The sequence below is a fragment of the Myotis lucifugus genome, unplaced genomic scaffold (assembly GCF_000147115.1).
Source record: "Myotis lucifugus unplaced genomic scaffold, Myoluc2.0 scaffold_168, whole genome shotgun sequence".
Classification (NCBI taxonomy): Eukaryota; Metazoa; Chordata; class Mammalia; order Chiroptera; family Vespertilionidae; genus Myotis; species Myotis lucifugus.
Genome location: NW_005871216.1, coordinates 389718 through 405371, shown reverse-complemented (window position 1 = coordinate 405371; position 15654 = coordinate 389718). Strand labels below are relative to the sequence as shown.

The 15654-nt window shown below is 45.4% G+C and overlaps 1 protein-coding gene across 7 annotated transcripts in view; it reads left to right on the top strand.

Moving 5' to 3' along the window:
* Positions 1 to 15654, top strand: part of DAB1 (DAB1, reelin adaptor protein) — a 253512-nt gene that overhangs the window by 206850 nt on the left and 31008 nt on the right. For 4 of the 7 annotated variants that reach the window (XM_023759972.1, XM_023759969.1, XM_023759970.1 and 1 more), the window contains 2 exons: positions 13789 to 13839; positions 13925 to 13972. The exons of 2 other annotated variants lie outside the window; for them this stretch is intronic. In XM_023759972.1, coding sequence (XP_023615740.1) covers positions 13789 to 13839; positions 13925 to 13972 — 99 coding nt within the window. Of the gene's footprint in view, positions 1 to 7394; positions 7575 to 13788; positions 13840 to 13924; positions 13973 to 15654 lie in introns of those variants that run through there. One more of the 7 variants, XM_023759974.1, reaches the window with a different exon arrangement.

Here is a 15654-nt window from a genome sequence, read left to right as displayed (position 1 = left end):
GGAACCTTTATTCAAATGAAACCTGCCCAGTAACCTTTTATATAAACAGAGGAAAGAAAGAAGAGGTGTGGGTGAAGCTGGGTTCAAGCCTACACACCTGAAAGCCCTCCCCCTACCCACTCTGAAGGACAGAAGTTTCTGGAAGGGAAGAGATCCAGGGAGGGTAGTGTGAAATCCACTCTTAAAGGAACCACCAGTTCCTTCCATTGGGGGGAGAAGTGAGGAAGTCAGATGAGGAGGAGGTCCTTTGCATTATTGCCCCCATCAGAGGCTCTGTGATTCTGGATCCATGAACCCAGGTGGCAAGCCCACTCTTTGGGAGCCACTAAAACAACAGGATGAGCCTGTGGTTTGAGTGAGTTGGAGCTTCACACTTCTCAGCTATGTGACCCTGGGTAAAGTGCTTTATTTTTCAGATTCTTCTTCATGACTAGTAAACAACACAGAGTTACTTCCCTGGGTCTTGTGAGGATTAAATAGCAGATATGACTTCTGTTGTGTTTGGCACAGAATAAGAACTCAGTACTTTGTAGGCAATGTGGTATTGAAGTTAAAAGTGTGAACCTTGTAGCCAAACTACTTGGGCTTGAACATTTTCTCCCTCAAATACCAGCAGTGTAACCTGGAGGAGTTATTTAAACTTATCTGTGCCTGGGTGTGTTCACTTGTAGAATGAGGATAAGGACTATGTTACCTACCTTGTAGAGTTCTTCTGAGGACATGGATAACGTATTACATGTAAAATATTTAGAACAACACCTGACACATAGTAAGTACTCTGTAAATGTTAGCCATAGTTATTTTTATGAGCTATAATATGGACAAAAGACTGTATCAAGTGCTTCATGAGTAAGACATGGCCCAGCCAGTAGGATGCTTTTATTCCACTGAAAGGAAGAAGGTTAATGTGCAGAGTAAAGGGCTGGAGTGCCTTCAGTTCTCCATGCCCAAGAAATAATGTCAACAAGATCAAGGTTAACTCAATATCCTGGGTGGGCTGAATCTGTAGGGGAGTGCCATGCTATGGTTCAGGAAAAACACACAACTGTGGCTACCAAATGTTGAGCACCAAAATAAGGGACTGTGATAGGCACTTCATTCACTACTTCAAGACTGCTCCCAAACAGCCACGAGACATAGGTCTCTTCTTTACTATAAAGGATACTGAAGATCAGAGCAGTTAAATCACTTAGCACAGTTAGAAGAGGCATCACTAAGAATTTAATCCAGCTGCCTCTGGCCCTAAAACTAGAGTGACCTAGTTTATCATCCAGACTGGGTCACTTTTGAAAGTAACAATTAGAGCAGGTCACTAGGCATGAGGAGCAGTCTCAGGTAGACGAGGGTGTAAGGCCACCCTACCCAAAGCTAGCAAATGCTCTTCCTTCTGGGCCAAGCTATCTCTAGACCAGAACACAGTGAGATTTCAAACAGAAAGTAGGAAGCATCTATCTTTCTTGTTCCTAAAACTCATTGCCAGTAGTGCTACCTGTGCTGAAGCAACAGCAGTCCCATCCCCAAGATGCAGGTGCACCGACGCACGCTTGCTCCTTCAGTGGGCATAAATCAGGTGATTCGGAGATCTGTGCATGGTAAGAAAATATGAGTCAGAGGTATCCGTTAACTGCAGCTGCTGTGAGTCTGTCATTATTCCTCTAATACAGATTGTTAACATTCACAGAACCTTAACTACAGCATCGCTAATGAGCAGAGCTCTAATATGCACGTTCCCCATAAATATCCATCCATGGTGACACATTCTCTCTTGGTACAGTAATTCCGCTTTTCTGGATAAATCATCATGTTGAGGCTCTTTCTTTCTCCCTAACTGCCATTATTAGTGGTTGCAGAAGAATAATGAACAAACTCTAGTTGTAAAAAAAAAGGGGGGGAGGAGAGATAAATGAATGATCATGGAGAATAAGAAAATATATATTGGTGACAGTCCCAACCCAAAGTGCACAATCCCTTGTTTTGGCAATGACTTAGAGAGAAGGCAAGAAATGAGCATTGTTGAGCACTTACTGGGGCCAGGGGTGCAGCTGGGCAAGCTGTATCTGGTTCAGTGATTCCTCAGCACTGAGTTTCCTAACAGTCATTTGTGACACTTCTAAAGGCACAGCTTCTCGGGGCCTACTCCCTCAATCTTCTTTTGTAAGGCTTGAGGGCCTTTTTCTATAAAGGGAGATGTATAAAGCTCCCTGGTGGGTTCTGAGGCTTGACTAAGTGTATCTAGTTTCATTAATATGATAAGTATTGTTTTTTCCATTTTATGGATGAGAAGATTGAGGTTACGATGCTAAGGGGAGATGAAGATAGTCTAGTCATCAGGGATGAATCGCTTGCTTCTCTGCCTGTGCATAAAGAGTGGCCCATGTGAAGATGACATTCCCTCTCACTTTTTACAACATTGTCTCCCATGTCCACCTCCCATTCTCCGACCTGTCATAGCATCCTGTCAGCGTGTCAGTGTGTTTCTCTCCAGCAGGTCAGCCTCTGTCCTCATCGCTGCATAGTTTGTCTTTCCTGCTGCTGCTGTCAGCTCAGTACTCTGTGTCTTCCCCTTTCCTATATTTTAGTCTCATGGCCTTGTCTCTTTGGCTCTTCCTATGTTGTTGTTTTTGTTGCCTCAGAAATTCTAGTCCCCCTTTCCCCTCTAATCATTAGAAGGACAACACTTGCAGTGTGACCTGGCCATGGCCCCACAGAGAAGATTGGGGTGGACTGAGGGCAGGCTCCTGAACTGCCCACCAGGGTTCTCCTTCCAGAAACGGACTTTCCACCCTAGTCTTAAAACGCAGGTCATCTGACACCCTTTGTTCTCTCCCCATAGTATAATGGTCCAAAGCATGTACTCCAAAGCTAACCCACTTTGGTGAGAATCCTAGCTCTTCCACTTACTACCTATGTGACCTGGGGCAGGTTTATTAACCCTTCGGTGCCCAAGTTTCCTCCTCTGAAGACAAGGATTACAGTAATAGCACCTACATGTGTTGTGATAATTAAATGAATCCATACTTGAAAGCACTTGAGAATAGTGCCTGGCACATACACAGGAAGTTCCACCTAAGCATTAGCTATTATTTCTGTCCTGTATGACCCTTGCCTGGCCAAGAAAGGATGAGGTTTTAATATTACTGTTTAATTTAGTCCTTCCTCTTCAGACCAGAATGGGTGTTTGGGATACATTCTAGAGATAGAATCACCATTTCTTAATGAATGATATGATGTCAGGGTGTGGAAAAGAGAAGGATCAAGAGTAACAGGTACATTTTGGGGCTTTATGGATCTACCAAAACCAGAAATAATGATGTCAACCACTTGAGCCCTAACCAAAGAGATATTGTTTACTTTAAATCAAAAGGATCTATCATAGAAGAGACAGAGCAAGTAGGTGGGTAAAGAGACCTCTGCTTATATCATCTTTGTAAGATCTCATTGAATATACCAGAATATACCATCCTCTTGCCCTAGCTACATGATCTTCAAAGATAGGGTGCCTATCACCAGGGAACAAGCAGGGGAAAAGCCAGAGACCAGAACACTGGTGTCAGTGACAAAATCAGCATTCCCTTGTCCCTGCAGCAATATGCACAAAGTGTCTCTTTCTTTTTAGTTTTATATTTTCTGCAACAGTGGCAGGTGCTTCCTAGAACCAGTGTCTGGTCACGTGTGCATTGCTCTGTTCAACCATCCATCCCGCAAATACTATCTGGGTCCGCTGTGTGTCCGCTCTGAGCCAGCCACTGGTGCCATACAGGTCAGGCCAGGTCTCACCCATTGCCCAGCCCACACTCCATCGGGGAGGTCTGCCAACAAACAAGTAAACAGGCAAACAGGTATGAGCGCTGGCCACAAAACCAAACAGGGTAACATGGCAAGTGCTGGGGACTGCTACTTTATTTAAGTAGCGAGTCAGACAGAGGATGTCTCTCTAGGGAAGTGACACCTGAGTTGAGATCTGAATTATGAGAAGAAATCAGACAAAGAGTGGGGCAGGAACATGGAATGACAAGGGCAAAGACCTTGGGATGGGACTGTTCCAGTGGTCCATGAGGAACCAGTGGTCCGTGAGGGACAGAGAGAAGACCAGAGTATGGTGCAGAAGGGGAGACTGATGGGAGATGAGTTCAGACACAGAGGCAATGGCCGAGCATGGACAGTTTTATAGGCAGTGTTAAGGAGTTTGAATTTTACCCCGAGTATAACGAAAGACAGAGCAGGGTTTTAAGCAGGGGAGTGAATCTGGTCTTTAAAAAAAAGAAAAGAAAAGAAAAGTATTCTAACTGCTCTATGGAAAATGAACTTAAGGGACGAGAATAGAAGCAGCAGCCTTGGCAAGAGGGAATGCTCCAGAGGTGATTGAGAGAGGAAGACAGAGCTGGGATATGTGTAGAGAGAGAATCATCATTTAATGAATAATTGGGTGCCAGGGTGTGGGAGACAGAGGGATGGGGAGTAACTTGTGTATTGGGGGGCTGGAGCTTCTAGATGTGAGTTGGTGGCTTTTACAGACATCAGAAGAACAAGGAAAGAATGGTTTTGGGGATATCAGAAAGAAGTTCTTTGGACATGCAAACTTTGAGGGTAAGTGGTATGGGACACAATTGCTTCACCAGTTGCTAGCTACTAAGGGAAGGAGTGAAAGATCAGATTTGGCTAGCCAAGTTGCAAGGATGCCACAGTCTGACTGCCACCTTGAACCAAGGATGGTTCTCACTAATGGGGAGGACTTGAAGAGTTCACATGGAAAATACCACCAGACATTGGAAGGGCCAGAAGGATAGCGTGCCCCTTTTCTTACAGCTTGTTTTTCTGGGGCATCTTCCTAGTATTTCTTTGCAGTTAGAACCAGGTCCATTAATCTAATTACAGAACCTCATTAGATAAATGACAGAGTGGATATGACATCTTTTCTGGATTTTATAATAACACATGCCAAGTCTCTGTGAGTGAGCGAGCGAGCGAGAGTGTGTGTGTGTGTGTGTGTGCGCGCGTGCACATGGGGCACACACATACATGCTGAGCATTTAAAAACACCATATGGACTACCATACCCTCCACTTAGTAAGTCATATTATCACCAAGATATTTTCTGTTCAGTTTTCTATTCTCTTGTATAAGCAAGCTTATCCCCTCATTTATTCTGTGTGTGTTTTTTTAATTTATCAATTGAATATAACTTCATTCTGTGTCCTAGCCACTGGATTATCTAGATATTAGGAATTTGAAGATGAGAAGGGACTTAGAGTCTCTGCAAGGTCATAGTCTATAGTAGAGAGAAGGTAATCCATTACAACTGGACATGGGTGGTGCCCAGAGAAGGGTCATCTAATTCATCCCAAGGGCCAAGGAGGAAGGCTTCGAAGAGGTGACTAGACTTAGGTCTCAAGGGATGTCTAAAGTTGTCCTGAAGAGTGAGGATGGGAAGAGCAGCCAGTCACATGGAATAGCTCATTCCAAGGCCTGACAGAGGAAGAAATATACAGAGACCTGTTAAGAGGGCATGTGAAATTATGACACAAAGTTCCAAACTATTTGTAGGTTGGACAATCAATCAGAGACAGTTGAGGATAATGCTCTTCCAGATTTCCTCTGACTTCAAATCCTTAGGCTGCCTTCCACGTCTGGCTTATTGGTGAACATCATCTCACTTGATCATCAGAGCTCCGTGAAGAAGCTGTGTATGTCCCTGACTATTTTACATATGAGCAAGCCAAGCTTTTCCTGGGGCCCCAGTTTTCTTGCTGTAAAATATGAGCCAGGTTTTTCTGGTCTGAGTTATTATTGTCCCTTCTTGCTTTATACAACTGTGAGGGGAATTGTGATCAGGTAGAAAGGAACTAGACTACGACTTGGAAACGAGTGTTAACCAAGCTCTTCCATTAAAATTATCATGATTTTGAAAAAGTTAAAGGCCTGTTTCTGAAGAAAGAAAAAATAGGGATGAGTTGAGTTAGAGCTCTCTAAGTCTCCTCTAATTCTATTACTCTGCAATTTTCAAACTATTCAAAATGCCATCACATAGGTGCTGCAAAATCATCATAATCCTAAAGGCTACTCCATTGAATTGTTGACTTAGTATTTGACTGAAATAAGCAAGCACTAATGGAGGTCTTACTATGTGTCAAACACCATGCTAATTAAGCTATATTACCTTAAATCTTACCCAGGGAAATCTTCACACAGTCCTGTGAGATGGATATTTCCCTAATCTTTCAACAAAGAAAAATATGAGAGATGGTTAAACTAGTCAAATTCCTTCTACATACTAATAGAAATGGAATTCTTGGTTTGGTTGTTTGCATTGGAGTTGTCTTCAGTCGTGTGAGTGGCATTGTACCCTCTGTGGATTGGGACGCACTCTGTGAAAATGCTCAGTGTGGTACACATGTTGGCACTGTCCAGGCTCTGACCTGAATGGGTTCCCTCCAATCTCCCTAACTTGCCTGTCACAGCTCAGGGAAGGGATAGTGCCGAGTCCTCAAAATATCAGCGCCATGCCTTGCTCATAGTGGGCATCAGGAGAAGTTTCTTAATTATTCATTGAGAGCCTTAAGAATTGAATCTAAGAATGAAGACGTGAATAAGGAAATGAATGCCACTCCTGTAAAATCTGCATTCCTCCAACGAAGAAAAGGAGAAACATTTTGCACAGAACGGCTGTCAGAGCAGCAGGCAAAGCCCTCCTGACTATTTTTTCCTGTGCTGTGACATCTCTCCATTTGTGATTGCCTCTGATTTGCTCCATGCTCAGCCAGAGCCTCTGCTACTCTCGCTTGATTTCAGCTCCATTCAATAGTTCCTGGTACCATTGGCTGCCATCTGGCCTGCAGGAGTAGCCCCTCCAAGAGAGATGCACCAGCACAGAAAGAGATGGCTCTCGCCTCCTCCCCAAAGCGTGCTGAACCTGTCATCCCGCTGACAGGAGCCAATTCCACATCCCTGAGATTCTAATTCACCCCCTTTTCAAAGTACTGAATGGATGCCAGGTCTTGTTAGGAGTTTTTTGAAAAAGCCTTGAGTTGTTGCTAATGTGGAACCGGAATAATAGATTTTTCAAAGGAGAAGGGATGAAGGAAGAGAGATTTAAAAACAAATAATTACAAGCTTTAGGAAAGGACTCCCCTTGGTTTCTAGTTTTCTCTGACACTTACACCTGTGCAGGTGTGTTTGTTCTATGGACGGTTGTTAAAGTAGGAAAGCCATTCACATCCTGCCCCCACCTCCCCTGACAGAGGAGCCAACATCCTTGTCAAATGGCAGGTCTTTGGGGTGAGATCATGGGTTGGGACCAGGATTAGAGAGAGAAGAAGCAACCCTGTGGCTAGGAGGGTGTTTTCCATGTTTCTTCTTCATTCCCATCACAGGCCCTATTTTGGCTTTCACCATAGGAAGAAGTGTCATCATCTCTCTCTTTATGACCACTGTCCTCAGACCACAGACTGTCACCATCAAATTCCCGACACCAGTACCGCCATCATCTCAGACCGTCTGCTGCTTTCAGTTTCCCTGGCTCCTCAAGATTGGGTTGAGCAACATGTGTTTAATAATAAAGGCAATAGTACCAGCCATCATTGGCATGAATCACTTCATAGCTCTGAAGCAGGCACTGTATATATACTAAAGGCTTTATGCGAATTATCTCATCACCGATCACATGATAATTGCCTGTTTTCTTTTCCATCTCCCTTGTGTGATATAAGGGCAAGAACTGTCTGTGCAGAGTAGCTCAATAAATCGATGCGGAGTGGATGAGTGACGGGTTATCACTGTCCTATGATAGCCATCACCCCAAGCACTGGCATCATCATTTTTCAGGCATGACAATCATCTCCTTCCTGGTGTCACTGTTACTGAGATCAAACCCACTTAGCGATTGGCGTCTTATTGCACAATCAGCAGCCTGAAAATCGTGCCACAAACCCCATCCTTTTATATATTTCCAGGAAAATAATGGATGTGTTTTAGAAAACCTGGGCGTGAAAGCATGGAGTTACCATCCGAGTTTTGAAGTCGGTGTGAGGGATGGGAAAGAAGAAGAGCGAGGCAAAAAGGGCATGGGTTGGTGGAATGAGGGAGAACAGTCCCGCCTTGCCACGCCAGTGTTAACTGTGGGGAAATGTGTATGAGCAGGAACCTGCTCCGAGCATCTGCTCTGTGAGGACCGTGTTACACCTTCAGCTTCTCCTCCAGGTGACTTCACTCCTTCCCAGGACCAGCATTTCCCAAACTTTTGCAATAGCCTACCTTCACCTTCCCCAACAAGTCATTCCATAGCTATATAATTCCTCTCTCCCTCCAAGTTCTTCCTTCTCTCCCTCACCCTCTTTTCTTCCTTCCTCCTTGTCCCTGTCCCTCTTTCCTTTCTGTAATTTTGAAAAGGGAACTGACATCCATTGAGATCTTACTCTGCCAGTTGTTGGGCTAATTCTTTTCATACACATCAGTCTTCTCACTGGTTCTTCTTAGCAAGCTCACCTTGAAAGCATTACTACCCCTACTTTGCAGAGGAGGAAAACTGAGGCTCAGGGTGATGCAGGAATTTACCCAAGGAAATGCAATAGAAAAGCAGCAGTCTGACCTCACAGCTGCTGTTTCTCTTTCTTGCTCTCTCTCTGTAAATCAATAATATATTTATTTCAGAAAGGGAGGGAGAGAGAGATAGAAACATCAATGATGAGAGAGAATCATTGATTGGCTGCCTCCTGCATGCCCCCTACTGGGGATTGAGCCCGCAACCCAGGCATGTACCTTGACCTGAAATGGAACCGTGACCTCCTGGTTCATAGCTCGATGCTCAACCACTGAACCACCTCGGCCAGGCTCACAGCTGCTGTTTCTAACTTCTCTCCACTCCCCTACCGCACATCTCCTAAAAACATCAAATCTCTCCTTTAAAGTATCCATTGCTTTCAAATGCAAGCAAATTCATTTTCTTGGTATGAGACTAAAGTTGGGAAACTCAAAATCTAGACTCAGATTCCTTAGCCACAGCTGCCACCTGTGTATTCATGTGAGCTTGTTCAGGTCAGCTTAGATTCCTTAGCCACAGCTGCCACCTGTGTATTCATGTGAGCTTGTTCAGGTCAGCTTAGAGCCCTGTGTCCAGGGGCCTGCCTTTCTCAAAACACCTCCCTAATGCCCCAGCAACTCCCTTTCACCACCATTCCCCATCTTGACTTTCTCTTTGCATTTTAAGAAAGGCAATTTCAAGGACCAGCCTAATTTTTAGGAAGCCAGGTGTAAATATTCCATTGCCCAAGGATTTGTGGAGATATTACACCTGCGTGCACTTCAAAGGGAAGATGTAACTTTCGTTATAGGGTCTAGGCATGTCCCTCCACCCTCTAACCTTCTGGACAACCTTTGGGACCTTCCTAACATGGTAGCTGGGGGAAGGAGGGCCTTTAGCTGCTAAAGTGAGGCCCAGCTTTGAGTAATGAAAGGCAAGTCTTCAGTCATTATAGAGACCAATCCTCAAAGCGGCACCAAGTCCTCTCTTGGATCAAGGCTTTGACACACAGTAGCCACAATGCAGCTATTGGCTACCTCCTGGGACAGTGCAGATTTGGAACTTTGCACCATCACAGCGAGTCCTAATCCACAGCTTTGCTCTTGAGGGAAATCGTTTATTAACATTATAGTTTCTATTCCTCAATCTCCGCTCCTTGGTTCTTCGATTACGGAACAGGTTTACCTGTCTCTCTCTGCCAAGCAGTGGGAATGAGGCTGTTCGCTCTTGGCTAAAGGTGATAGACTCCTAGGTCCCCAGGGGGATTAGTCTTCATTAGCAGGTGTCTTCCCTCTTCAATCACTTCCCAAGGAAAGGCCCGTGCATTCAAATGCCTGGAATCACTCTGTGCCTTAGGAGTACCCACCAGTGGTGCAATTACAAATCACTTAAGTTCATCCATTTCTCCTGAACCTTCTAAATGGATAATTGAATTCATCCTTTTGCAGCAGTGGCCTGAGTTCTGAGTTGAGATATAGAAGCCATGTGTCCTCCCTGTTCCACTCCTACCCACCCCACCCACCCCCAAGCTAGAATGATGACATATCCTGGCTCACTCTGAGCTTCAGGAGAGCAGGGGCCGGACATTACTCACCTCTGTAGCTCCAGTGTCTCTCCAGGACATGGCATGTGGAGAGAGCCCGGTGAATGTTTGTTGAAGAAATTAATTAGTCAATTACATAATCAATCAAGACGCCTTCCGTTTTCCCAGTGGGATTTTCACTAATTATTCCTGCAGAGAGTCCATTCCCCAGCACAGTGATCAGCAGATCTGGCTGCGCATTAGTATTACCTGGGGAGCTTTTACAAACCTACAGATGCCAGGGCCCTGCCTCAGACCAATAGAGTCCAAATCTCTGATGGTGGGGCTCAGGTATGGGTAGGTTTGCAAAAGCTCCCCCAAAGGATCGCATTGTGCAGCCAGGGGCGCGAGCCCCTGCAGGGTTCTGATGTGGCAGCCATAGTAAGTTTTCATATTTTTTCTTCATCCCAAGTCCTACCTCATCCACTGTCACCTTGGCTGCAAGAGTAACAGGAATTTGATCTTAATAGTTACCTACTCAGTTATGAGACAATTCTGTTCCCACTGCTCCTAAAAGAGAGTATGGGGAGATAAAACTCCCTGTGGGAGCTTTACTTTAATGTCTTAATGAAGATTCAGGATAGAACTGGGTTGAAACAAAATGGGAATTTCTTCCTTTGAATCCTCCCTGGAAGTTTAAGTCGTGAGTGAAATTTGGTGTCAGGTTGATGTTCTGAAAGCAGAGCGGAAAGCTGCGTGCACGCTATGATAGTAAGTACGGGAAGGATATCTATAAGAACGAAAGGCCTGGGGATAATCCTGCTCTGGAGCCATTTGCTTCTTTATATGGGGCTAAGTGAACTAGAACTCTAGTAGTAACTGCAAGTAAAGCAAGAGTCAAGGGTGTGGGGAGACCAGGGAATGGGTTCCAGGTCCTGCCCATGAGAAACAGCTGGGAGAGAGTATATGGGCCGGATGTGGTGCACTGGGCATTACCACAGGTTGCCATGTGCGGGAGGAAGGAGCTCTGAGAAATGACTGAGCCAGGGGCAACCAGGAAGGGAACACAGGAGCCAGGGACAAAATGTATGGATGGGAAGAGGATGATCGACAATACTATAGCCAGAACTGAGATGAGAGGGAGAAGATGGAGTCAAGAATGGACAGAGAGGTTCAGAGCTAAGGCGAAGAAGTGTTGGGCATCCTCTGACACTGGTCTGGCCTGTGCTGTCAGGCAGGGCTATTTCTAAACAGGGGCTCTGGCAGGGTATTTGTTTCTTCCTCCTCTTTCTTTTCCCCAAACATTACATAATAACAATTTTCTAGCATTAAGCACTGTGCATTGCAAAAATGAGTCAAAAGAAACAGAATGAAGAGATACTAATAATAACTACTATTTATTGAGTACCTACTATGTGCCAAACACCAAACAAGACTTTGCACCCGCATCTCAGTTCATCCTCTGAGAGGATGTCATCGTTATCATCCCCACTTTAAAAATGAGAAAACTGAGGCTAATTGGGTTGTGAGGGTCACGCGGCCAGCACACTGAGCAGCCAGGATTCAGTCTGTGTCTGTGGGACTCCAGAGAGAGGCATTGGCTCCCATGAGTTTGGTCTCCAGCTCCATCTGGATGAATGAAATCGCCTCCTCACACCCCAGCTCCGCAGCTCACCAAAGGCCACCTCTCCGTCACCAGGACAGCGACGGGCTTGCGCCAGCACTGGTTATCCTCACGCGTTTTCATTAGGTGGTGGGGGGTTTGTGAGACTCGACCACAGGCTGTTTTTCAAATTTATTTAATGCATCCATCATGCTCTGAAGCTATTTGCTTCTTTATATTGGACAGATGTAATGAGATTTTGGACACTAAAAAATGTTTTTATTAAAAGTTATGACCCAGAGCTAGTTGGTAGGGACTGTGCCATAAATCCCAAGAAGTGTGCGAATTTATAAAGGATGTAGCGACATAACCTTAACCTTTTAGGCCACTCCACAGATTACAGGATCGCTTAAACTAATATTGTCTCCCCGTCTCTCCCCACCACTGGCCAAATAATAATAATAATGTATGTGGTTATCCAATGTGGTTGCTCGTCCTCTGCTCTTAGCCACAGTTGACTTGTGGGGAGCCAGTGCCTGGCAGATGCCAATGGTTGATGACGGAATTCGCTGATGGTTGGTCCCAAGGCCCCGCTGTGGTGGGCACGCTGGTTCCCCAGCTCTGCTTTGCAGCCTTGTCACTGAGGCTGAGTGGCAGAACGTCACGTTTGCCACCGAGGGTGAGAGTGAGTTCTGACAGATGAGTATTATGAGGCTATTGGGTGATGGTTTCTCCATTCCTCTATTACCGATAGCCAGCTCTCCTAAAAATTAGGAAATGATACAATGATTCCTGTGCAGTATAACTCATTGTAATGTCAATAGTATCAGATTTATATTAATGTTATAGTGCTTGGAAATCATCCAAAGAATAATTAGCTCATAATATAGACCAAAATAAGGTGATAGATCTATTTACAGAGATATTATATATTATCTATAGTAAATCTTATTGTGGTGACTTTGTTAAATTAACATTTATTAAGTTGAGCCCTGGGGCGTCAGATGGAGGGCCGCAGTTCAACAAAGACCACAAGAGAATTGAAGTAGAGAAGCTTATTAGTCACAGGCCCAGGAGGAGGGGTCACCGGGAGAGGTCAAGGCGGCTGGCCTGAGAAAGCCACAGGACCTAAGACACGTGCCTTTATTAGGCCCGTGGGTGAAGTGCCTGCATTTCCTGGGCTAAAGCTGGATTAGGCCACTCAAATCAAGCACAGCAGGGCTTGGGGTCTTATCTAAGAGGTAGCAAGGGGAGGGAAGGCCCTGGGTGGTGGGCAAACTGCCTACCATGGGAGTCCTCATGGGACATGCCTCCCCACAGGGGTTAGAGCCAGTTTAAGGCCCCTGCAGGCCACTTGGCCACACAAAATGGGTCCTGAGACAGCAGTATTTTGGAGTAGTTTAGTGAAACACTCGACAGTTATAAACAACAAAATAAAAAATTAAAACAATTAGATCTGGTCAACAACCAGCTGCTTGTAAAACATGCATTCATTCATGTATTGTTGGACACTGCTGTGTGCCAGACCCTCTGTTAGCTCTGGGGATTCAAAAGTAAATACAGCGCGGTCCCTGCTTCGGGAAGCTCACTGTGGGGTTGGCACAGATGATGTGCTGTTATTCTCAGAGGAGGAATTTCAACTCAGAAGATCAGGGAAGGCTTCATGGAAGAGATGGCCTTTCAGCAGGGTTTGAGGAATCGGATGAGCTCCGAGCATGCAGGGGTGAGGGGAAGAGCATTTCAAGCAGAGGGGACAGCGGGCACAAAGGCACCTATAAAACCAGCTGTTTGCAGGCTGCTCTAAAGACTTCGATCTGCTAAAGCAGATGACATTTTTGTCTTTTAAAACAAAAATCTCAAGGGTAAACATGGTCTTATCTGTTGCCACTGTTGAGACTGGCTGGGAAATGTCTGTAATTTCGGAAAGATGAACTTTGAACCACTGCTGTATGTCCTAATCAGGCCTCTGTTTGGTCATCTGCTTATGCTGGGAACACATTCCAGGGTTTTTGCAGAAGGTTGGCAACAGCTCCTGCAACTGAGGCCATGGGAGCATAAGCCGTAGATACCATCCTCATCAAACTCATTAATCCATATCGTGTGTGTGTCCTTCACTTCATCCTCATTCATCACCCCTTCCACTTGCAGAATGGCCAGCCGATGGAGGATTTTGAAGAACGCTTTGCCGCGGCCACCCCGGTAAGTGTGCGAGGGCCCTGTGAGCTGTTTCATGTCATTGCCCATCGTTCATTTCATGCTCATAAGTCGTGCCTTGTGCTTACAGAACAGAAACCTGCCTGCAGACATTGATGAGATTCTTGAGGCAACGAAGGTAAGGCCTCCAGGCTCTTAAGTGAGGGTTGTTCTGGTCACTGACATGCATCCCATAGCATCCCCACCCAGCCTGCGTGAGAAGCAGGCGCTTGTCTCAGCTCTGTTCTAGTGTTCCCAGGATGAGTCCTGGCGGGCCCTGCAATAGGGTCAAATAATAACTGTTTATGTATGTGTGTGTGCACATGTGTGCATGTGTGTGTGCGTGTGTGCATGTGTATGTGAAAGAGGGTGTATTGGACAGGAAGTGATACTCCTTCATTTCATTCAACAAATATTTTTTGAGCACCTAACAGGTCCTAGGCATTCCGATAAATGGCTGGAGGTTTAGTGAAGAGGAAGACGCTCATACTACAACACAGTGCAACACTGCTTAGCATAGGATAGGATAAGGTCGGGTGGGTGGAGAAGGTAGGGGAGGGAAGAGTAGGGTATGGTGGGGTGGCCTAGGGCAGTGGTCAGCAAATTCATTAGTCAACAGAGCCAAATATCAACAGTACAACGATTGAAATTTCTTTTGAGAGCCAATTTTTTTAAAACTTAAACTATATAGGTAGGTACATCGTTATTAACTTAATTAGGGTACTCCTAAGCTGGCCTTTGCTAAAAACGTCCTCAATCTGATTGAGGTACGTTCGCTGAGGTCGACCCCTTCCAACTCTCCCATCCACACTTGTCTTGTATACTTGTTTCGTCTATCTCCTTTCGTTCATCCTCTCTATATGTCCACCCCCCACTTCTTCTAATGCCACTTCTTCAAAATAGACTCGCCCAGGCTGAAAACCAACTTCTGCACACGGGCCACGAAGTTTCAATCACACTGTACGTGCACGCCCGCACTTGGCATTTTGTGGAAGAGCCACACTCAAGGGGCCAAAGGGCAGCATGTGGCTCGCGAGCTGCGGTTTGCCGACCACAGGCCTAGGGGAATGTAGATAGTGTGACAGTGTAGTGGGTATTCAAACACAGAAACAGCATGTGCTAAGTGCCCCATTGGGAATAAAAGACACGCAAGATTGTTCTTCAGTCAGCATACCCTAAAGTAGATGTACTGGTTTACAACCAATATTTACTAGTATACAGCTTGGCTGATATATAGGCCAATGAATATGATCACCCCTGAGGGTGTTTGGGAGGCTTCTAGGGTTTTTGACCTTGGCTGCAAATTAGAATCACCAGGAGAGCTTTTAAAGTTTTAGGTTCTAGGCTGTACAGAATCTCCTGGGGTGTGAAGAAGGCATCAGTATTTTCCCCCTGGTGATTTCAGTGTGTATCCAAGGTTGAGACCACTGAAATAAAAGTATCACACAGCTGTTCTGAGTAGTGCCATGGGGTGCAAACTGAGTTAGGAGATATTTCCCAGGGGGGAGGAAAAGTCCTCTAATTTGTCCCCTGAAGGATGATGGGTGGACAGGCAATGGGGGAAGGAATTGGTGTTCTAGGTAGGAGGAAAGCATGTGCAAAGGCCTGAGGTGGCCTTTCCTTTTATAGCCCTTGTGCTTCTGGGCTCATGGCACTGCCCTGATTGTGTCTGTAGGCCTGCCTTTCCTTCAAGTAACCAGCTCATGAGAGTAGGAGCAGGAACGTGCCTCATTCTTCCTTGTATCCCCTGCTCTTGGCACAGTAGCTGATGTGCCATACTTTTCCTAAATGAAGGACCTCCTGATGCCAAACATAGGTAGT